This window comes from Nelusetta ayraudi, unplaced genomic scaffold (genome assembly GCF_046127955.1).
Source record: "Nelusetta ayraudi isolate G7.1 ecotype Tasmania unplaced genomic scaffold, CSIRO-AGI_Nayr_v1 ptg000011l, whole genome shotgun sequence".
NCBI classification, from domain to species: Eukaryota; Metazoa; Chordata; class Actinopteri; order Tetraodontiformes; family Monacanthidae; genus Nelusetta; species Nelusetta ayraudi.
Window position 1 is genome coordinate 13,983,993 of NW_027466061.1, and position 21,652 is coordinate 14,005,644.

Here is a 21,652-nt window from a genome sequence, read left to right on the forward strand (position 1 = left end):
CCTTTAATGATTTACATTGACAAGGATCAGACGTGGCCCACTTTCAGAAGTAATGGAGGTACAATATATGTGCGTGACAGACACACCTGAACCAAAACAGAGCAAGACCACTTGCAAACCCACACTAAATACAAACATGGGTAACATGGGTAAGAGCCGGGCTTCATAAAACACCCGTTTCTCAGAGCTGAACGTCATCAATGGCACAAAGGTGTGATGTGTTTTCACACAACGTGGCAACGTGGCTTTCTGCCGATACACTAAAAATAGACTCGAGTCAAGAGGGGCCTGATTGGAGAGAGGAGGAGAAGAGAGGATAAGAGACAGTGGAAGCACTGACTCTTCAGAGCGAGTCCAGAACCTTGTGACCTCTTCAAACTGACTTTGAAGAGGTCTGCATTGAACCTCCAACGCCACTGCAGAGCTGCGGAAAGTCATTACGCCAAATGGCACAGTTTAAGATTATTATTACTTAGAGCGGGCACAGAAGGAGGCCTGTGCGCGACGCAAACAAGAGGCGCAAATTGGAGTCAACGTCGAGCCAACTTTACTGGCCGAGAGATGAAACGGGGTGGCAGACAAACTCTAGCAGGGCACCATCAAAGGCCACAGCGCCACCGCCAGCCAGCCGGCCAGCGATGACGGCACCGCTCGCTCGCGCCCACAACAACATGCAGTGTTAGGAAGCCGCCGCATGCTGTGTTTACGTTTCGCTCACAGTTTGTGCAGCCAACTGGTGGGGTGGGGGGGTTGGTTGGGTGCGGGGGGGCTCTGAAGGTGCTTTGATGATGGCAGCATGTTAGGATGCTGGTTCTTTGGGAACAGAAGGAGAAAAGATAGACATGGTGTGTGTGTGTGTGTGTGTGTGTGTGTGTGTGTGTGTGTGCTGCAGCCCCGTCCATGCACCCGTGCTGCACGCTGGCCCTGAGATCAGAGGAGCGGCCGGCGCGGGCTCAGGCGGAGCGGAGCGGGAACGGCGTGGAACAAACGTCCAGCACCTCTTTCATCCCGCCGCTCGGCCTCCAACTGTTTCCAGCTTTGATGTCCTCTGATTAATTTGCCTTCTGCCCGCTCTGCCATCGGCTCAGAACACTCAGCCCTACCTGCTTCTCAGAGGCGTTCCACCTTCTTGCGCTTTCTCATTGACCTCACCGGTCAAAACTTTGCGCTCCAATTTCTTCCTCCTTTTTTTTTTTTAATCCTAACTTTTTTCCCCCTTCGCTCCCCCAACAAATTAGTCTAATTGTCAATCTATTATTACTCCAGCAGACCCCTTTGATCGTCAGCACGCAATTATTTGGTAAAGTCACAACCAATTAGGAGGAAAATACTCCTGGCGATACTGAAATAAACTTGCTGGGGATTGGAGATAAGCTCCAAATTTAGCCGGTCCAAACTCTAGGAGATCATTTCTCATTTGTTTGACTACCGGTTGGCATAAATCTAACATGCAAGACAACTTTCAGGGCTAAATTTTTATCACATCCACCTGAATCGTTTTCAATGTTTGATACAAACAAGAAGTTTCTGCTAGATAAACCTAGATAGACATGTAAATTAAATCTGGTGGAAATGGTTAGAAGTCAGACAGGCTTCCGAATAAATGGAATTAAAGCATGAAAGTTTTGTAGCACAAGTTAGAAAGACCTAAAGTGAGAGAGAATAAAAAATGAATGAAAGACCTGCATTGAGGAGCAAGTGACCGAACAACCATCTGTTGCAGCAACTGGAGGAGAATTATTAGTGGGGCTTTGTAAGCTCAGTGCTCATTGCTGGCTGCGTGAGCAGGCTCCATAAAGGATAACGCACACAATGCACAGCACCAAATCACGCCATAGAAAGAACCTTAAAAACAATCGTGCTGAATAAGACCCAGGTATTGTGTTCGGTTATGAAACCATTTCTCCCATTGTCTCGGGCAGAAAACAATTGAAATCTAGGTCAGTGGGCTACGCAAGAGAGAGAAGAGGTTCCCAACATTTCAACACAGACACACTTGAACGCCCTGACAATAGTCAAGCAGAGGCAGCTCGTCTGTGTCGAGTCATTGTTGGCCATGCCGCTGATGGGATCTATTATGACCTCAACGATGACATTTTCCGCCATTAAATGCACATCAAGCACTAAATGTTCAATAATTGAGCATCCACCCTACCAAAGAGGAGAGCTAATGGTGATGCGGTTAATGGCGGTTCCAATTGCACTGTTTTTCTTAATAAATCCATGCATGATGGATTACAAGTAATTTTTCCTCAAGCTACTTTTCAGCCAGTTGTGCAAAGCGCAGAGCTTCCGTTTATTAATGTTTATTCATGAGCTAAAGAAAAGGTCACGCCTCCTCCTTCAGACCCCACCCTTTCTTGCTGATTGATGCTTTGATAATCTGTGTCACAGGCTGCTGTGTCTTTCACCTCAAAAGACAAATAATACTAAAACTAAAAAACAGATTCAATGCAAATTCACAACACCGCTCTCCGTCCCTGATTTTTCACTCTTTCGCTCAGAATACATTTGGAAATAGTGTACATGTTCACCTGAATGCACCTCACTGAATTAAAAAGAGCAAAGTGTGTCTTTCTCTATGATAGAAAACATACATCTGGTCTTTTTTTTTTTTAAAGCATACTATAATTTTAACTACAGTCAAGAATAAAATATTCGATTTTATACAGGAAATAAACTGTTTAAAGCTGTAAGTGACAAAACAACTCTACTACAACTAAAGTCTAACACAAAACACATGAATCTTAATAAATACAGTAAAAGGAATAAATGGCGACCAGCCACAAACACGTTTGAACAACTCGTCAGTTACAAGGCAGATCATGATTCTACTGATTTAGTCTTGTGTGCTACTTCTGTTTTGGAAAGGCTGACACCTAGTGTCACAATCCTGAAACTTGTTAAAAGACTGTGGTCAAGTCTGACATCCTCACAGCTTCCTGCATCATCATCATCATCATCATCATCATCATCATCATCATCATCATCATCAAAACAATTTTAAAATGTTGAACTTGAACTGTCAAACTACCAAACAAACTTGTGTCCAAACAAAACATCTGGACTCTGCTTTGATTGTAAACAGCAAGTTTACAATCCTGCCCACTGTGTCTGGTCTCATTTTACGAATCAGTCTGAGATCTAATTATCTGAAATCCATTTTTTTTAATCATCAGACTCAATAATAGAATTTAAAACAAAAAACAAAAAACAGCTTGTGTGACTTTGGCCTTACCAACTAATATCTGTTTGTCTGTCTGTCTATCTGTCAGACTGACCTGTTGGAATAGGCAGAACACATCACCCTGCCTCCTCTCCTTGGCCGAGCCATTAGCCATGAATTATAGGGCTGCCACCATCACAGCCAATTGTCTGGATGAAAAGCAGGGTCTGCTTCACTTACCACTGTGTGCTTGTCTGTGCCAAAATATCAGGTCCAGGATCACAGCTCCAGATCAGCCTTCCGCTTCAGGGTGAAAGCAGGTAGGTGGACGGCGTTTTCCTTAATAGGAACTGAAGGTTGCATTGTAGGCCTGCATGTTTGCAGCCAGTGACATTTCCAGTTTGTCTTTTTCGGGAGAATTCTAAGTCCATTTTTGTATGTTCTTAGGGTTCTGGCTGTCTGATCTTGAGCTTCCTGAGCATTTATGTTTGGAATGATGTTAACCTCTGATTCTGTCTGCAAGGGAAACAAAGAAAGAGAAAAAAATAGAGAGTGAATGAGAGAGAGGGAGCGAGAGAGACAGAGAGTGAGTGAGAGTGAGAGAGAGAGAGAGAGAGAGAGGGAGAGAGAGAGAGAGAGAGAGAGAGAGAGAGAGAGAGAGAGAGGAGGGAGGGAGTGAGGGAGGCAGGCAGGGAGGGGTGTTATCTGCAGCCAGGAGAGAACTCCAGTCATTGCATCACTGGGAAAGTCGCAGGCAGATGTGATGGAGGAGTGATGCAGGGAGAGGACTCAAAGGCGAATGATCCGTCACAGTGCTGAACAGTGCAACAAAACCTTCCTGGATGATTCCCCCGCTTGTTATCTGGAGCCGGTGGCAGACTTGAGAGGCTGCAGTGGTGGCCAGAGCTCACTCTTGGACAGGTATGTTGCTGCACTAAAACACCAAAAACAAGATTTTTTTTATCTTCATGAGAACTGCTACTAACTCAAGGTTTCACTCAAAGATTAGTGTTTTGATGGAAACATTCCTGTTCTGGACACACAAATGTAATACAGTTCAAATGATTAATTCTTTTAAAATGTTCATATATTACAATGTCAATCACCATAATTACAAAGTCTGTCCTTGTTATGATGATAAATGCAGAGAGCAGCATCTTCATTTTCCTTTGTTTGCATTTTGACAGGGTCAGTTTGCCTTACTTTAACAAACCAGCTATTTATTTGCCCGTCATGAGCTGAGAGCACAGTAGCCAGATGGAGGCTGTTGATCTTGTTAGAAGGGCAGATGTGAAAGACCATTACCTGGACCATGGCAAACACACATGAGCACACACAAGTGCTCGTCTGCGTGCACAGACACACCGGCACAACGCATGCACACACACTAACAGATAGATATGAATGGATTTGTGTGCATCTACTCACTGTGCACTTAGACAGTCGGTCATAAAGATGATCCAAAACCTGTTTCAAAGGGAACATTTGAAATAAGCTCACATTAGCCAGTTTGGTACTCAGTTTCAGATGGTGTCATGAAGTGTCACTCTGGAGCTCAGCTCAGCTCAAAAGTTACCATGGATTGAAACAGTGTGGGCACTAATTGTATTTATGAGGCATAATGCAGAAAGTGCTGACCCGCCATGCTACTGCTGTTAATGATTGACCAGGCAGTGCACACTCCAGCTACCACAGACGGTTGCTAAGATCCTGAGGATTGGTAGCATGTCCAACAGTTGATATGCAGCCTATGAGTATCAGGCAGGGATAAACTGTATGCATAAACATGTGAAAACAACCAGTAGACACTGGTGATGCCTTGGATGTTTACAGATTAAATCAGATCTCATCAGTGGAAAATGGAAAGAGAGTGAATTGAAATGCACACTCACAACCCCCTTGCTATTTCTAGCTTTCCAAAGCAACTGGAAAGGTAGAGGCCTGTTGCCGCCCAGGAAAAGATGGTAGGCCTGAGAAACTCAGCCAACTGGGAACCACTGCTCCTCAAGGCCTCCTGCATCAAGTCCTGTGCCAATGGCTGCTCCCTGGGCATCACAGCTCAGCTCACCTACGCCAATGCCGACGTAGAATCTGTTGAAAGTGAGTGTTGTATTCATACATTTTGAGCAAGAATATAACTAAATCATAGTTTAGGAGACTGGGTAGGTACTTGACCAAACATCAGTGAGGGATGGAGGGGCAAAGAAATAATGAAAGAAAATCAGCATAGCTAAACATAAGAAATGATCCTTGAGGAACACCATTCAAGGCTTTGTCAGGGGAAGTTGTACCTCTTCAACAACAATAACAACAACAACAACATATATTCTCAAAGAAAAAACATTTTAAAATATTGGCAATGTATTTACAAATGATCAAAACGTATGGGTTTGTGTACATGATGATGAAAACAGTTCAATTGGAAACATGGTTCTCTAAATGTCTAAATTTACATTTTCTTCTGGGACAATATTTAGTTACTTTACATATGTATGTTTCTCAGATTAGCGACAAAAAAAAAATTTGCAATAATGCCACCTGAAATTATACAAAATCAACAATGTGTCAGGGATTAAAAAGGGGACAGGCTATTAAATTGATTGCAGAAAAAGTGGAGCAAGACTATCAACACCGAACTGTGCGCTGAATCTTTTCATCCATCCAGGTGTGTTTGTCTATCCTCTGGGGGAGAAGGAAGTTGTGGTGGGCTTTGAGGCTGTGATTGCAGGATGCTTGCTGGGAGTTCAGATCCAGAGCAGAGGCAAACTGAAGGATTGCTGTTTGGACTGTTATCAAGGATCTGGTCTTGAAGACCACTGTGGCACCGGTCGAGAGTTTGGCTGCTGCGGGAGCTCCGGCCAAGACATGCAGTGCACCAACGGTGAGGAGAGGGATGGTTGTGCACTCTATAGGAAGGACAAATCTTATGTTGAAGTGCAAGTCAATATGTTTTTAGATAACAATAGAAGGTGTTATTATTGGCTTTGTGGTTTACTGGAGCCAAAGAAAATGGTTTCAAAAGTCAGGAACCGCTGAAATCATCTGGTCGACTGTCTGCCCTCTTTTAGCCTCTCTGAGAGGACAGACTAGGGAAGCAACAAGATTTGTCTGTTAGCCTGATGGTGCAGTAGAGTTTGCTTAGTTCATAGGTGTCAAACTCTGGCCCGCGGGCCAAATTTGGCGGGCAGTGTAATTATATTTGGCCCACAAGGCAATACAAAATCACTACGAGAGCTGGCCCGCTGGTATTATACAGCACATGTACCACTAATACCACAAATCCCAGAATGCTCTGCTGGCATTTGGCACATCAACCAAGACAGGACGTTAATTGAAGAATATCATTACAACTGAATTGGTTTATTGTTGTTGCTTTATTTTGAAATTTACATCGGAAGGCTGCAAATAAAAAAGAGGCATAAGAGTTTTTTTTCCATTTGAAATTTAGTTTAGCATGTGTGCAGTATTAGGCTATTTTTGCATGTTCCATGTTCAGGTTGAAGCAAAACTTGTTTGGGTCCATATAAAAAGATTCACTGTAATACATGGAGGAAGATTTGGTCAATAAATATCAAAGTTGACCCACTTTTTCCAAGTTTTACATTCTGGCCCACTGTGTGTTTGAGTTTGACACCCCTGGCTTAGTTCAAAACGTGCATCAACGTGCAATAAGTTGTATTTTAGAAGAAGCTGACATATTCCTTCAAACATTTTTTGCCCAGGACATCTGATTCTGGATGAAGACCTGGAGAGAACCACCTTTATTGTGGCCACAGGTGTTATTGGTCCTATGGATATAGTATCTATCGTTATTAGCACCACACTGGAACTACCCACTTTGGAGACCGGAGCTATCCGAATCATCTACCCAACACTGCTGACTCCCGTCGTCACAGGACAGATGGCTTTGAGCAAGAGTGACACCGGGGCAAAATCTGAAGAGAACGGGTATCTGTGGCAAATGAGAAGCCGATGCTAAGCTACTGTTGTGCTTTTCAACTACTGCAGCTCATTGATTCTTGAGGTGGCGGGTCAGAATATTGTAAAACTGCTGTGTATCTGTTCTCCTGCTCAGAGCCACCAGCTGTTTTGGTGCCACCTCAGGAAAACAAGACCAGCCTCTGGACTCTGGGCAGCCATGCACTCACTCCATCTTCAGCAGCCCAGCCGTCAATCTAGCACCTTATGAACTCAACTTTCAGCTGCTGGTCAGAGGGGCATGTCTATTGGCCGGTACCGACTCTTCCTTGCAAAGATCTTAGAATACATGATCATTCCAACACTAAACCTTGTGAAAAAAAAAATGTTGCCACGCTGCAGGTCTGGAGAGCCCCACTCACGCCCTGAGGGCGGACGCTGACCCCAGTGCCCAAAGTGCCTCTGCAACCTACATCACATTGGCACAGGAGCATCCATATGACAGACACATTGAGATCATTTTGCACCTGAGCGGTAAGCCTTGTGGAACTGTGCCTAATATTGGCCATCATGGTTCCTTGCTGTCTTATTTTTGCAACATCAATGACATTTTCTCTAACAAAACCTTGACAGAACCCCACAGCCCACTGGTCATACTGGAGAGAGGGAGGCTCTCATTCAGCCAGTATGAAGAGCAGATTTGTTCCCGCAGGGATTTTATCCGCTGCACCAGGAAAGATTCAGACCCAGAAAGGAAGGTTGGTGCTCTCTTTAACTTTTCCTGTTTTTTTCCCCCTCATTTGCACAACCCTGAGGCTTGCATTTCTGTTATTGTCGGGCTCCTGTAGGTGGATTTTGTGAGGAAGCGGTACCACAAGGACATTCTCAGCAGCCCCGTCTTGATGCTCAACTTCTGTCCCAACCTGCTGTGTGAACCTCTGGAGCCGCACAGGGCCACCAGAGAGCTGCTGTTCCTGGTGGACCGCAGTGGCAGCATGAGTGGCACCAAGATCCAGAGCGTGAAGGTGGAATACAGAGTCGGGGGGACAAAAACAAATCCATAACCTAGAGGATTTCAACATTCCCTGCCATATTGTCCTAAACCCAGATTTTCTTTTTCTTTAGGAAGCCATGGTGGTTGCACTGAAAAGTCTCCCTGCTGGCACAAAGCTTAACATCGTGGGCTTCGGCACCACCATCAAGCCTCTCTTTACCTCCAGCAAGCAGTGCACCGATGTTAGCATCATTAAGTAGATAGATTACAATTATTCAGACTGGTCTTGGGTTGTTTTTTGAGACTTTGGATGGAAATCTAAAAAATCCAAAAGCATTAAGATGTGCAGTTGTTCACGTTTAATAAAACAGCAGCGCATGGTGCTTTTGGATCATGTTACCTGAGAGCAGATGCTTCCTAACCATGTCAAACAATCTGTTCCACTTCAACTGCCCTCTAATCAACCAGTGGGTCAGTGCCTGGGGTTGCCTTAGTAGCAGAGTATCAGATTTTCTGCAAAGCGGCAAAAAGTCTTTACACTTCATCCCAGGCATATGGTGACCTTTCAAGCATTTTCACCGCAGCCTGTACGGTCCTGTCCCCCCATCTCCTCTCCATGTCGGTCATATTCATCCTTGGCATGATTTCAGGTGGTTTCTAAAGCAGGCGCTAATGTGAGCATGTTTGCCCAGTCATTATTAGAGGCAAACTCACTCCACAAAGCTCACAGGGCGTTTGGCCCTATCTGATATTAAACAGACAATTTGTCTTGATAGCATGCGCTTGTTTGCACAAGCAGCATGATGCAGCTCAGGCAGGTGATACTCTAATTGATCCAGCGTTTGCCAGAGAAAAGCAATGAGCTTCCTGCTCCATTAAACTGTAGGATTTGATTTGCAGAATCAAACGACCTCTCTCTATGCTCACAGGTCACTTTAATGCAGGCGTGCGAGTACATACAGAGGATGAGGGCTGACTTGCGCGGCACCAACCTGCTGGGGGCGCTCTCCTGGGTGTACCAGCAGCCCATGCAGCGCTCTTATCCTCGGCAGGTCTTCATCATCACGGACGGGTCCATCAGCAACGTTGCAAAAGTGCTGGAGCTGGTTCGCAGAAACACATGCGCTGCCAGGTACTGAAATAAAGGACGCACACTGGTGGAGATGAACTTTACCAGTGTTTTCCCATCAATGATATTTGTCTGGTACATGCTGATGAACTCAACTTCCCAGAACATGTGTGCTGAAATACTTGTGGTAATGAGCCTTTTTGTGGCACTTCATTAAAGTGCCAACAAGACAAACACCATCAGTAGAAATCATATCAGCAAAAAAACACTAATGTATGGAAAGTGCAATGTTTAATGTGATTTAAACAACTACTCTATAAAGCTTTATTCTACAGTTGACTTTTAGCAAGACATTGAAATAAAGAGTAGAGTGGAGAGGAGTTACGCTGTGAGCAAGAATAGATGGACATGAGGAAGGAGGAGAAAAAGGGGAACGAGTGAGAATGAAAGAACTTGTTCTGGAGAGAAGAGGCAGTGATGCTGAGGAATTCACAGGCCCTGCCCAGCAATTCTGTTAAGTGCTCTCCTCTGCAGTCAGAGTCACACCCCTCTGCTGTCCAACAGGCTGTTGGGCAATGCACATTAATGCCATTTAGGCCTCATTTGTATTCTGCTGTTGGAGTGACTAGACACACCACATTTTGGCCATCTCTTGATGCTCACTGCATATGTCCCAGTCTCGATTTCACCAATGTGCACAAACACTGGCTGAACTGGTTTGAATGCACTTTGGAAGAACAACCTGTACCGCGTATGTAAATCGCAGTATGGTATCAGGGCTTGAGCGAAGATCGGCGAGTGGGGATGATGTAGAGAAACAGCCTATTTTTCAAGGCAACTAAGATAATGTGACGGATGCTGCATTGCCTCTGCAGATGTTTTGGTCTGGCCCTCGGTCCTCGAGCCTGCCGGAGACTCCTGCAGGGCGTGGCCAATCTGACAGGAGGGACCACAGAGTACTTGGACAATGAGGAGAGGCTCCAGCCTAAGGTCAGCAGCACTGCCATCTACTGGAGAAAATAGGAGGATCTCAACAATATATGTGTGTGTATATACATATATCGATATATATACTGTATGTATGCACACACACACACACACACACACACACACACACACACACACACACGCACACACACACACACACACACACACATATACCTATATAGTACATATATATAGTGATTCAGTAGTTCCATTAAATACCACTTGTATTGTTAAGTCAAGTGCTCTAGATGAGCACTTCTGCCTTTCAATGGATTTCACATCTTATTCTACGAGTTAATACAATTACTTATTAGGCTTATTAGTCTGTATTTATTCTTCCAAATATGTATGAAAGCCGTGCAACAACAGCAGAAAATAAAATTCATTGTTAGAAGTGAAGTTACTTGCTTTCCATGTCATTTGCCCTGTGGTCTGGTAATGCCAATTTTTTTGGGGAGGGTGTCATGTTATTTGACGTTATTGTTATTAAGCATTCCTTTCTTGCAGAAAAGTATTTTTTTTTAAGAAAGTAAATTGTTATTTTTGAACATATAATGTTAATAATATTAAAGTGTATTTCTTGTACTAGCTTGATGCACAACATGCTCTTTATTGGCCATAAACATGGGCACATCACTTCAAAAATGGTATCAGAACTGTTATTACAAGTAGCAAGTTCCAAGTAAGTGACTTTTAGATGTGTGAAAAACATCACCCCCCAGTTAATCAAGTCTCTGAAGAAAGCCCTGGAGCCTGTGCTGACTGACGTCCGGATCGACTGGTTCCTGCCAGAAAACTTGGAGGCTTTCCTGTCACCCAGTGAAATTCCTCCACTCTACCCTGGGGACCGTCTAATCGGTTATTGCACCTTGTATGATATGACCAATTTCAAAGCGAAGAAGACTGAGGTATGCGTCAGTACATCCTCTAATTTCCCACTTGCATGCAAACAGAAGAAAACTAACATCTGTATCTCCCCATCTCTGAAGCCTGAAGGACAGGGCTACAAAGGTGCACATCGCGACTCCACCGGCTCAGTTTTTGGCCAATCAAATGATGAGCTTTCGCCTCCACCCTCCTCGGAGTTAATGCCAGCAGTGAGCAGTACAGACGGGAATGACTTGGAGGACGCATTGAGGGAGATTTCCAGAGAGATCTCCTCAGAGTTCTCCTGTGCCAGAGAGGCGGACCCTGCTGTGAGCCAAGGTCCGTCACTCATCACCTGATCTGGCAAAATGAAGTTCAGACCTCCTGGGCAGAAGACTCATTTTTTTGACTCTGTCTGCCCCCAGGTACAGAGCTGGACTGGTCCAGTGACGTGAGGAGGAGGATCGAGGAGAGCTCTTACATTCAGGAGCAGTATGTGCTCACTCGCTGCTCTCTCAGCAGTGAACGAAGCCTGCAGATACACTCGCAGCCTCACACAGCATCCAACTCTGATCCTGCGGGGTGCGGGGTCTTTCTGCCAGAGGCCCACTCCTCCAGCTCAGTGCTAGACACGGGTTCTCTACCCCAGGGCCTTGAGAAGATGTCGCCTCCTGAACAGATGTCATCTCTCTCACGCTGGGCCGACACAGCCCTGCAGCAAAACCTCTCAGTGGAGATGGTCGACAACTTGGCAGAAATGGTAACCAAGTGACCAAACGTTGATCTGTGATTCTTCAGATAAACCTGAACCAAACTGGGCTAGAACTATAACTGTGCTACTTCTGTGTATTTGCTGAAATTATATAAAGTAACTTGTTCTTAAAAATCTTTGAATTTCCCGGTCCAGAGTGACTTACTTGGAGGAAGGAAAGAGGGTCACGGGAGACACAAAGCCCTGGTCCGTTCAACCATGGCAGCGCGTAGTTTCTCTTCCCCGCAAGGAGAGCTGGAGATGCACCGCCTGAGGAGAGCTCTGGAGAGGGTCTCCTTTGACCAAACGCTGGGTGGCAGACTGGATGAGAGTGATGGCGAGACAAAGCCACCATCAGGAGGGACACTGTCCTGCAGGAGCCTCACCGACTCCAGTAAGCTGAAGAATACCCAGAACCAGATTAAGGTCTGTCAAGTCTCAGCTGATTCCAAAGTCTCTCCTTCAGATGGACTCATCTTCCCTGCCTCCCCCTTGGACTGGGACAACTTCACCGACCCAGAGTACCTTTTCACTGCAGCCCCGCCTGAGGACCCCCCACCGGGTCAGTGCCGCTCACTGATCCATGGCCTGTTGAGTGGCAGGCCTGTGTCCTGGGAGGCCACCGTGGATGTGTCATTACTCTGGGACATTGAAGGCCTGGAGACAGAAGCTGGCGAGGAGTGTGTGGGATCAGCAGGAGGAAGAAGGGAAGGAGAACTGTGGGAGGAGATCATTCACCAACTGACTGCTCGCTCAGTCATCAGGGACTTTGAAAAGATGGCAGAGAAAGAGGGCGATGCCGGCCATGGTAAGACTTCATCTTTTCATTAAGGGAAAGTAGTCTTTGGTAAAACACTAATGGACATCTCTCTACCCCTGATTTGTGTAGGTACAGCTAAGCGATACCGTACGAAGGCCATCCAGACCAGTAAGCACTGCAACATCATCTGCATGTATACCGCCTTCACCACCACTGATGGAAGCCCCACCAAATCCGTCTCAGACAGAATGAAGGCCCAGGAAACAGGTAAGCCTTATGACACCTTTGAGGGCCATAAATGACTGCTTCAAGTAGAACTGCACAGAAGAAGAAATACAGGATGCAAAAGCAAGCTGAGATATTAACTGCAGCAGCACCTTAGATTTACAGTTCGTTTGTTTGGTTGTTGTTTTTTTGCAAAGAACAGAAGAACGTTGCAGCTTTAAATCTCAGCTTGTCAAATGTCAGCACTCTCACAATAGGAAGCTGTGGCAACCACACTCAAGAGGCAGTAAAACATTAAGATCGTCGTCTTCAAGTGTTATAGAAAACTTGTCCAAAAAAAGTGTTTTTTCTGGATTCTCCAGTATGTAGGGCATGTGGGGATGCAGGGAATCCAAAGAATTGAGAAAATATTCCATTGGGGATATGAAGTCAAAAATACAAGCCTAGCCAAGATGCATTGTCTGATGTACAGACTGTTTATAGAGGCCCATCTTATCGTGAGTTGTGTGGTCCTAACAAACACAGGAGGCTGCTCGCTGTATCACCATGGGATTCTAATCACATTTTGAAGAAAGGAATGTCTCTGTGTTTAGCGATGCCTTCAGGGAACAGGCGAGCCACTCGGTCCAGCAGTCACAGGCAGAGGGTCCACTCTGCTGGTCTGGGCCAACGGCGCACCAGCGGGGACAGCGACGACGTGGAGGACGCCCAGAACTCTGCTGCAGGTAGAAGAACTTTACGAGACCATTGGCCATGTCTGTTGTGGCGGCTTAAGGGTCACCAACAAATCTTTTTATCTCACAGACAAAGATGATTATCCTGCCTCGACATATAGCCTTACATCCTGGGACGCTAGTAAGTACCGCTGACGTCTCAGTGAAAACGTTCAAGCGTCTTTGTAGGTTAGAAGTGTCTTGACTAATGAGAAGCCTTGAAACTCAAACACAGAGCAGAACACCATTACACCCTGAGGTAACTACGAAAGGACAGATTAACAGAAATCAGATTAAAATGATCAGTACTGCACTCTTGGTTGCAAAGTTAAATATTCCATCTTCTGGTATTGAATATTTTTCTGCCTCTAATTGGTTGTGGTGATTGGTGTATATGAGTGCTTCAACCAGCTGTTTGCAGTGTTTCCAGTTTAGCATAGTACACAGAGGTTTGTAACTTGTTGTTTCCAACTCCTTTATCACTGTGAATATTTGCTGAAGATGGCCTCCCAGCCCTGAATATACATATGTATACACACTGGATGATGCTGATTTATTAGGCTCTTGTTGGCCTGGTTCCTCACTATTCATGCACCTTTTTAAAGAGAAGTAGAAGCCATTATTCCTTGCTGTCTATTGACATGTTGGGTAACACTTTCTATGAAGATCCATTGTATGATGCATTATGATTGCTTTTATAAGGCATTATTAAACAATTCATAATGATGTATGACAATGTACGACAACATTTACGAATGATTAGAAGTGGTGGAGATAATGTGTTACAAGTTCATCATTCCCAATGATGGCAAAATAACACTGAAGTCCTGGATAGTATGCCATATAACTACCATTTACAAAAGATGTTTCAGAAGATGACTGTGAGCTTAATGTAAAGTGCCAGTGACAGGTTTTATAATGCCTTATAAAGGCACTCATGTTTTATAATGCCTTTATAAAGGCATTATTCCAGAAGTGCTGACACTTTATTTAGCTTTTCATGTCCCTCAGCTTGGAACGCTCTCCAATCAGAGCTGAGAATAACAGATTTTATCTCAGTTCAAGCCTTTTGCTCTATTTTATTCCACCATGAATGGAATTGTTTGGAGCAGAGCTTGTTTTTAAATTTTCAAGAGAACATTCCTGCACCATTTAGGTCTAATTATTTGTGCTTCTTAAATTTGAAATGTTTCTTTTGTATTATGTTGATTGTTTTTCATCTTATAAATCATTTGTTGTGACGTGTTCTTCTTTCTTGGCCAGGTCAGCCTTGTGAAAGAGGTCTTAATCTTAATGATTTTTTTAAGGTTAAAAGAAAAAGAACATGTTACAGGGTGATTTTTACACCCTCATTTATTAAAGTCTATATTGCAGGTCTCCAGGAAATACAATCTATCTTGAAAGATGCCATTTAGTCAGGCTAAACTTCACCAGGTTATGAAGCATGTTTGAGAATTCTAAGAAGAAAAAAAATACCCTTTGCTGATGAAACAAATTTTTTTCCCCAGCTGCCATCACAGGTGCAGGGATCCACTCTGCTACAGTTCCAGCAATAGCAGGAGCCCTTAGCACTCGATCACAGCGATCTATTGAGAGCAAGTCAATGGAAAGCTTCTTCAGTGCAAGGTCAGAGTGCTCAGTAACAGTCTTTTAGAGTTTGTGCAAACGCTTCTTAAGAGGTCTAAACGTCAAGTTGCTTTCCCTCTTTGTCTATTTTTTTTTTTTTTTAGCCATGCATAAATTGATCTGGTGCTTTCTGGGTACTTCTGGCTTATTTATTGAACCGGGGAAAGTGAACAGTGTTTTTACTTGTGTCTACTCCAGATTCCCTCTGGGCAGACTCCGCTCCTCTATTTCATCAGGGAAACAGGTTCCTCTCAAGTCCCACTGTCTCTCTGCAGAGATTGAGAAACAAGCTGAGGCCGAGTGTCCAGACTACCTGCCCCTGGTGAGCCGTGCAGACATTTCCACCACAGTAGCATCACACAGGCCTGCAGCATGTTTACCAGCACGTATCTGTGACCAGGTCCGTCTGCAGCTGGCCTCGGGAGCTTTTCTGCTGACTGAGATTTACTCCGACTGTGTCCGGATTCCCCTGGACCGCCTCAAGAGGGCGTCACCCTATACAATCCACCGCCGGAGCCTCAGCCCGCCCTTCCGCTGCACGTCCCCGAGCGCCCCATCTCTATCCACCTCTGTCAAGGCTGTCAGCGCTCCCGTCACCCACCATGTTACCTTTTTCCCTTCTTCCTGCCCCCTCAGCAAACCCACATCGCCTCCTTTCCACCACACCCCTGACGACACTCCTCTGATGCTGGAGGCCAGGTTCCGCCGGAGACACCCGTCGGACCGAGACCGCGTCACCTCGCCGCCTGACCTCCCCAGCTCTGAGGAGGGCTCCCTGGAGCTATCGGTCGGTCCTTCTCCAAGTCAGAGCCAGGGCCAGGCTGACAGCGGCCGAGGATCGGAGACGGATGTCTACGAGGGTTCCTCCGGGGAGCCTACTTCCCTCCAGGGGAGCAGTCAGCTGGCTCAGGAGGACCTCGAGGGCTCCAGCTGGGCCACCGCTGTGGCCCTGGCCTGGCTCGAGCACCGCTGCGCTGGCTACTTCATGGAGTGGGAGCTGGTGGCAGCCAAGGCGGACTTCTGGCTGCGATGCCAGGAGCTGCCAGAGGGAGTGGAAGTGGCCGGGCTGAAGGGAGCCGCCAGGCAGCTGTTCCTGCTGCTGCGCCACTGGGACGAGAACATCAAGCTTAACATGCTGTGCTATAACCCCAATAATATGTGAACCAGTCACCTCTGGTGTAGCAGAGCCATTCTACGCAAAGGACAGCTACTCGTGACCGAAAAACAACTGCAGGACAAAATAGCACCACAACCTGTGCCATATTAATTCCACAAAAAAGTTGCTCATGACACATTTTGCTTTATTTGTTTCTTTCAATGTCTCTGTATTTAGTATCATAGACCAAGCAGCCTTTTATGGTTTAAACAAAATTATGCAATCACAAAAATGCCTTGATCGTCTGAATGGCTGAATGTCTTTACTGCAACGTTGCTTTGCAAAATGTATAATCAGGGTGTGTGATAAAATGAATTTTAATTGTCAACATGGTCATTTCAATGAGATTATTGCTAACTGAAAAAAAAGTCACAAAATTTTGTTAAATATACAAAAAAAAGCTTCTCCATTTAATATAAAATGTCAAACAACTGAATCAGTCCAGAGCTTTTTTCTCACATCACATCTAATCAAATGAAGTATATTGATATATTCAAAATATAGTTCACTGAGCATTCAATGCCAGCTGATTGTCTATAGTTTACTCTTATGCTAAAATATACTGCAATGACTGTAGCGAGTGCAAAACTCTATTTAATCACAAATTAACATTAAGCTTCTGTGCAAGGTTTGTATGGCATTAATGCTCTTTTTTTATTTAAAGTACTGCTGTCATGGTACGGTGCACTTTAAGCACGTTCAAATATTCCTTTTGTCACCAACAGAAAAATACAAAACTCAACTGGGTCAAATAAATCACAAAGAAACCAGTTTTTTAACTAAACATGTAAAATAGAACTTGTGTAAAATTCACATTTCTCTGCAATTCACTATTTCTTTCATGTGTTCTGACAAATGAAACCCGAGATTCAAAATCTCTTTTTCATGTTTGTCTCTTCTGGCTCAGCCTGTTTGACCTCATGCAACCAGTCTACGGACTTGGATATTAGCTTCCGTCACATTGACCTGAGATTAGGAGCTTTTGAACGGCTCCGTGTGTCGACCTATTAAACATTCCACCCCAGTGACCTCCCTCTGCCCAGGTGTTGTGAGGACCAGAGAAAGGAGAACGAAGGTGGCAGCTGGTTAGAATAAATACAAAAGTTCGGCCCCACCAGGCTTTGGCTCACTGGCGTTTCTCCTTGATGGACGAGTCTTGTGTTTCCACTGAGGGAGGGGGCGGGGCGAGCCACAGGCAGAGGAGGATGATGAGGTGACATACGTGCAGGGCGGCTGAGCTGCTGTTGGTCGAGGGGTAAGTGTTCCAGGAAAGCTCGATCAGACCCAGGATGAGGACACTGAACAAATGAACAAAATATAATAATTATTATTATTAATAAATATTATTCATTGTGTGTAACTTTAAATTGTTCAATGAAAAACAGCCGGTCCTGGTCTTTTATCTTGGAGAAAGCTTGTTTTGTTTCCAGGCTACGACTGGTCTTCAACCAGCCATAATCTGACGATTCTGCAAAGCTGCAACCAGATTTATTCACTCCTGATAAATTAATGGAAGCACTCATTGTTTTAGTTCTAATTCTAATTGGTGGTTGAGTTCCATATTTGGACTTCCTCTCACCGGAGGAGGTGGGCCAGCTTCTTGACTCCGCCGCTCCAGAGCAAGAAAGGCAGCGTGTGGAAGTACCAGACGTAGAACTGGTAGTGCAGGGAACGACTGAAGCACATGCCGATGAAATTAGAAGTGAATAGTATCAGCACAATCTGTGATCGCATGTTAAGAAACAAAAGTCAGTGAACTCTAGAAATGCCTTTCATTTAATCTCTTTTCATGGTTTGCCAAACCATGACAACTTAAAGGATATGATCAGCTGTGCAGTTCTGAGTTTTCCTCTTTCCTGGTTCCTTGAGGAGTTCAAAGATGCTTGCTCCAGGCCTGTGGGGAAATAAATACAGTACATTAAAAAAAAAAAACTCCAGCTAAGCATCTTTAAATCAAGAAATTCGACAACGCTGCATTAGACTTTTTCACCCCTGTAATTTATTCACAAAGATGGCAACACCAAATGCAGCCTCACCTCTTCCAACGACGCAGAGCAAAGAGCAGCAGGGTGAGCAGGTGGGCGCCCAGCAGCAGCAGGTGGAAGTAGCGATTCAAGAAGAGCCACTCGGGCAGAAAGCGCCAGTTGACCGTCCACTTGAACACGAACTGTCGGCCGAGATCGAAAGCCCGACTCAAATAACCGCTGGGATTCTCCAAGAGGAAAGGTAGGCCCAACAAGAGCTGCAACACAAAGACTGATTATTTAGAGGTGATGTGTGACAAACCACGAGTAGTACTTTGGTGCTTTAGGGATATCCTACCTGTATGCCTGCACACAAAGACAGTTTTGGGATGGTCCTCATCAACCCAAACTCAGACAGGAGGAGGAAAAGCAGGCCAGGAGCAAATAGCAGCACATTCATTTTCACCGACACAGCTAAACTGTCAGAATGAGAGGGAAGGCTGAATTCCTCACCTTATTGCAAGAAGGCAATTCTTGAATATCAGAGCAGATTCAAATAGATATATTTCTTTTTCTTTTAAATTGACACTTGCCTATAAATGCCACAGCCCAAGGTCCAGTGACCATCGATGAAGAGGTTGACAGCAGCAAACAGGAGCATCATGGCGACTGGATCATTGAAGAGTCGCAGCACAAAGATGGAGTGAATGCGATAAGAAGCGCAGCAAACAAAAAAGAACACGTAAGGCGGAACCTAAAGAGGGAGAGGGCACAAACACAGTTATATCAGAGAAAAGCAAATAAAAGGCAAAGATGTTTGTGTTTTGAAAAGGGAAATATTAAGCCACAATGTCATGCAAACCAAATAAATACAAAGAGTGCAACGGGGTGCGGTTACAATTCAACTCAGTTGTTCAACAAGTGTTGCAGCCCAACAGTGCAGTTTAGTGAAATTGCGCAGCAAGATTGACCTTCTTTGTGCGGTGGTATATCCTGAAGACCAGCAGCAGCGTGACGAGGTAGAAGACAGCAAACAGGTACTGGCCAAGGCGGATGTTCTGTCCATGGCTGGTGATGTAGTAGAGAGCCGTAAAGATGTAAACAAAGCCTGCCGGATACCTGCAAAGGTTAAGAGTTAACATGTCACTAAAAAAATCCCCTCCAACTGCTGTATAAAGACATAGATGTCAAAAGCAAGAAATGTGACACATACACCAAGGGCCCAGTATCTCCTTTAAGTTGTGTGTAGTCATAGGTACCATTGATGACACCCTCGACTTCATCCATGTAGGCTTTCCAATCTATCTCAGTGTCTGGAGAGAAAAAAAAAACCAAACAAACAAACAAAACAAAAAAAACAGCAACAACATGAATAGACGATTACGAGCGATTAAAAGAAGAACCAGGTGGACTTTCCACAAATACAGAAAATAACTAATTAAGACTAAAAATAAACTCCAAGTTATACATTTTGGTGAACATTTCCAGGTTCTGGGGTTCCACAGATTAAAACAGATTCCATATAATGCCAACACAATGGATGATTGTGATGGCCCACTAGATCGAACCATGTTCATTATAATGGCCTACTTAAATACTCTGCATTCCGCTAAGTGACGTCAAGTGGTATTTTACAAGCTTTATTTGTTAGCTTAATGTATTAATTCAACTATATATATATATATATATATATATATATATATATGTATATATATATATATATATATATATGTATATATATATATATATATATATATATATATATATATATATATATACATACATACATACATACATACATACATACATATATATATATTATTTTTTTTTAAGTTTCTATGCTGCCTGGTGATTTATTTTTTTTCTTTATTTCAGTGTTTAAATAGCATATGTAAGAAAATCTTAGAAATATAAAATATAATATTTTAAATACTGTGATGATTTTACTTTTTTTGTCGTTTAATTTATAGCTAATGTTTGGCTTTCAGTACATTGTATGAACAAAGGAGGCTGAGTAAATGGGATGCTCGACTGTAAAATCCCACTCATACTAAGTCAAAGTCTTTACTAATACAACTGGTAAGAAAATCAAGCCAAGCGCTGCTGGATAAGATGAACGTTGAAAAATCAATAGCATGCACATTGTACAGCATTTTTATGAAAAACATTTTCTATAGGTAGTTTAGGTAGAGCTACTGGATAATGCGGAATGTGTTTCAAAATAGGAACAGGGCAGTGAGAGACGTCAAGGAAGGGCTTTAAATTCCCTTTGACAGGTGGCACTGAAGTCGGTAGGCTGTGCTATCGCTAGCTGCTTAGCTGTCGGATCAATCCAAAGCAATGACACAGTGTGGTAGCATGCTAACTAACCTTGCCGCTACTTACATGCTACTTTCTGAATGACCCAAACATTGATCCCGATCTCCAGGAACCACAAAACTGATAGTACCAGTAAGGTGTACTCTGTCTTGAACAGAACCAAGTGTTTGTCCTGCCACAGGGTTTGGAGCCTTCCCCATAGAGGGGATGGGGTACCGGCAAACTTTTTCCGCACGCCTCCTGCCATTTCAAGGGAACAGCGACGTGTGGAAGAGGACGGATATGACTACATGCACTCTGTGACGTATTTCCGCTAAGCCAAATTGGTAGCGTACAAGAAATTGTCTGAGAATGCTGACAACGTTATATACTGTTTTACCGCGGTAGTAACACGACGGCGCAGCGGCACACGGATTCAGATTTAGATTCAGAAAATGTTATTTATTCCATACGGCCAATTCCGTCTACAGCTCCCAGTTCAAACAAAAGTAAAACAATACAACAACCATTAATTGGCCATATAAGTCTAATGCTAAATTGTCAGTGAATCAGGTGTGTGTTGTGATATTGCTATATACGAGAGGTATTATAGCTTATCTAAATAATGACTGGACACTGGATACTGTTGCTCCTGGTTCAGCGCGTTGCTTCCTCTTTATTCACCGTCTCACTCCCTGCATAGGTGTTTTATTCACTTCCGGTTTTTAGTGCCTATCCAAATAATACTTCCTGCTTGTAGCAGTACTACGGATGACCATCACAATAAAGGTTTAAGCAATATCCGGTACAAAACATTACAGTGTGCCAATGGTTTCCCAGCAGAAATATATTGTACATGGCTCATATGAAAAAATAGGTGTTCAATCAAGGGAAATTAATACATAGGAATGGAGTGGATGGATGGATAAAAAAATAAATAAATAAAGCAACAAGCACATACCTACTCATTGAAATTGGCATTCATCAGCCTGATGACTGAAAGTATAAAATAGCTTGAGTAAAGGTTTATTTTCCTCAGGGGTGTATTGTAGCGCCGCTCTGAGGGCATAAGAGTAAATTCACGGGACATGACATTGTCTTGCTGCTTCATAATGCATTTTGCGTTTTGGATCACACGTTTTTTTTTTTCGAGAGCAC

At 44.0% G+C, this 21,652-nt stretch overlaps 2 protein-coding genes across 2 annotated transcripts; one reads left to right on the forward strand and one right to left on the reverse strand.

Annotated features, from left to right (window-relative positions):
- The first annotated feature begins 5,117 nt into the window (after positions 1-5,117).
- Positions 5,118-16,560, forward strand: vwa5b2 (von Willebrand factor A domain containing 5B2). The gene is made up of 20 exons (XM_076021243.1): positions 5,118-5,266; positions 5,832-6,047; positions 6,889-7,114; positions 7,242-7,399; positions 7,487-7,618; positions 7,718-7,842; positions 7,933-8,109; positions 8,210-8,320; positions 9,008-9,210; positions 10,023-10,137; positions 10,857-11,042; positions 11,124-11,340; positions 11,427-11,761; positions 11,909-12,146; positions 12,219-12,560; positions 12,642-12,779; positions 13,331-13,462; positions 14,959-15,076; positions 15,275-15,398; positions 15,477-16,560. The coding sequence occupies exons 1-20, from the start codon at positions 5,128-5,130 to the stop codon at positions 16,236-16,238; spliced, it is 4,194 nt and encodes a 1,397-aa protein (XP_075877358.1). The 5' UTR covers positions 5,118-5,127; the 3' UTR covers positions 16,239-16,560.
- On the reverse strand, positions 16,473-21,172 carry alg3 (ALG3 alpha-1,3- mannosyltransferase). Its single transcript, XM_076021240.1, has 9 exons — positions 20,582-21,172; positions 19,410-19,509; positions 19,168-19,315; positions 18,790-18,950; positions 18,555-18,675; positions 18,269-18,474; positions 18,055-18,126; positions 17,812-17,955; positions 16,473-17,530 (listed from the first exon to the last, which is right to left on the reverse strand). Exons 1-9 carry the CDS (start codon positions 20,760-20,762, stop codon positions 17,359-17,361), a joined length of 1,305 nt encoding a protein of 434 aa, XP_075877355.1. The 5' UTR covers positions 20,763-21,172; the 3' UTR covers positions 16,473-17,358.
- Between the last annotated feature and the right edge of the window lie 480 nt (positions 21,173-21,652).

What these genes read in the sequence shown, in the direction of transcription:
- vwa5b2 (XM_076021243.1), top strand. Translation starts at nt 5,128, where the DNA reads ATGGTAGGCCTGAGAAACTCAGCCAACTGGGAACCACTGCTCCTCAAG. An exon ending in ATTCAGACCCAGAAAGGAAG is followed by an intron (nt 7,843 to 7,932) that starts GTTGGTGCTCTC and finishes GGGCTCCTGTAG; the next exon opens with GTGGATTTTGTGAGGAAGCG. An exon ending in AATGAAGGCCCAGGAAACAG is followed by an intron (nt 12,780 to 13,330) that starts GTAAGCCTTATG and finishes CTCTGTGTTTAG; the next exon opens with CGATGCCTTCAGGGAACAGG.
- alg3 (XM_076021240.1), bottom strand. Translation starts at nt 20,762, where the DNA reads ATGGCAGGAGGCGTGCGGAAAAAGTTTGCCGGTACCCCATCCCCTCTA. An exon ending in CAGAACTGCACAGCTGATCA is followed by an intron (nt 17,956 to 18,054) that starts TATCCTTTAAGT and finishes CATGCGATCACA; the next exon opens with GATTGTGCTGATACTATTCA. An exon ending in AAGCTGGCCCACCTCCTCCG is followed by an intron (nt 17,531 to 17,811) that starts GTGAGAGGAAGT and finishes TCATTTGTTCAG; the next exon opens with TGTCCTCATCCTGGGTCTGA.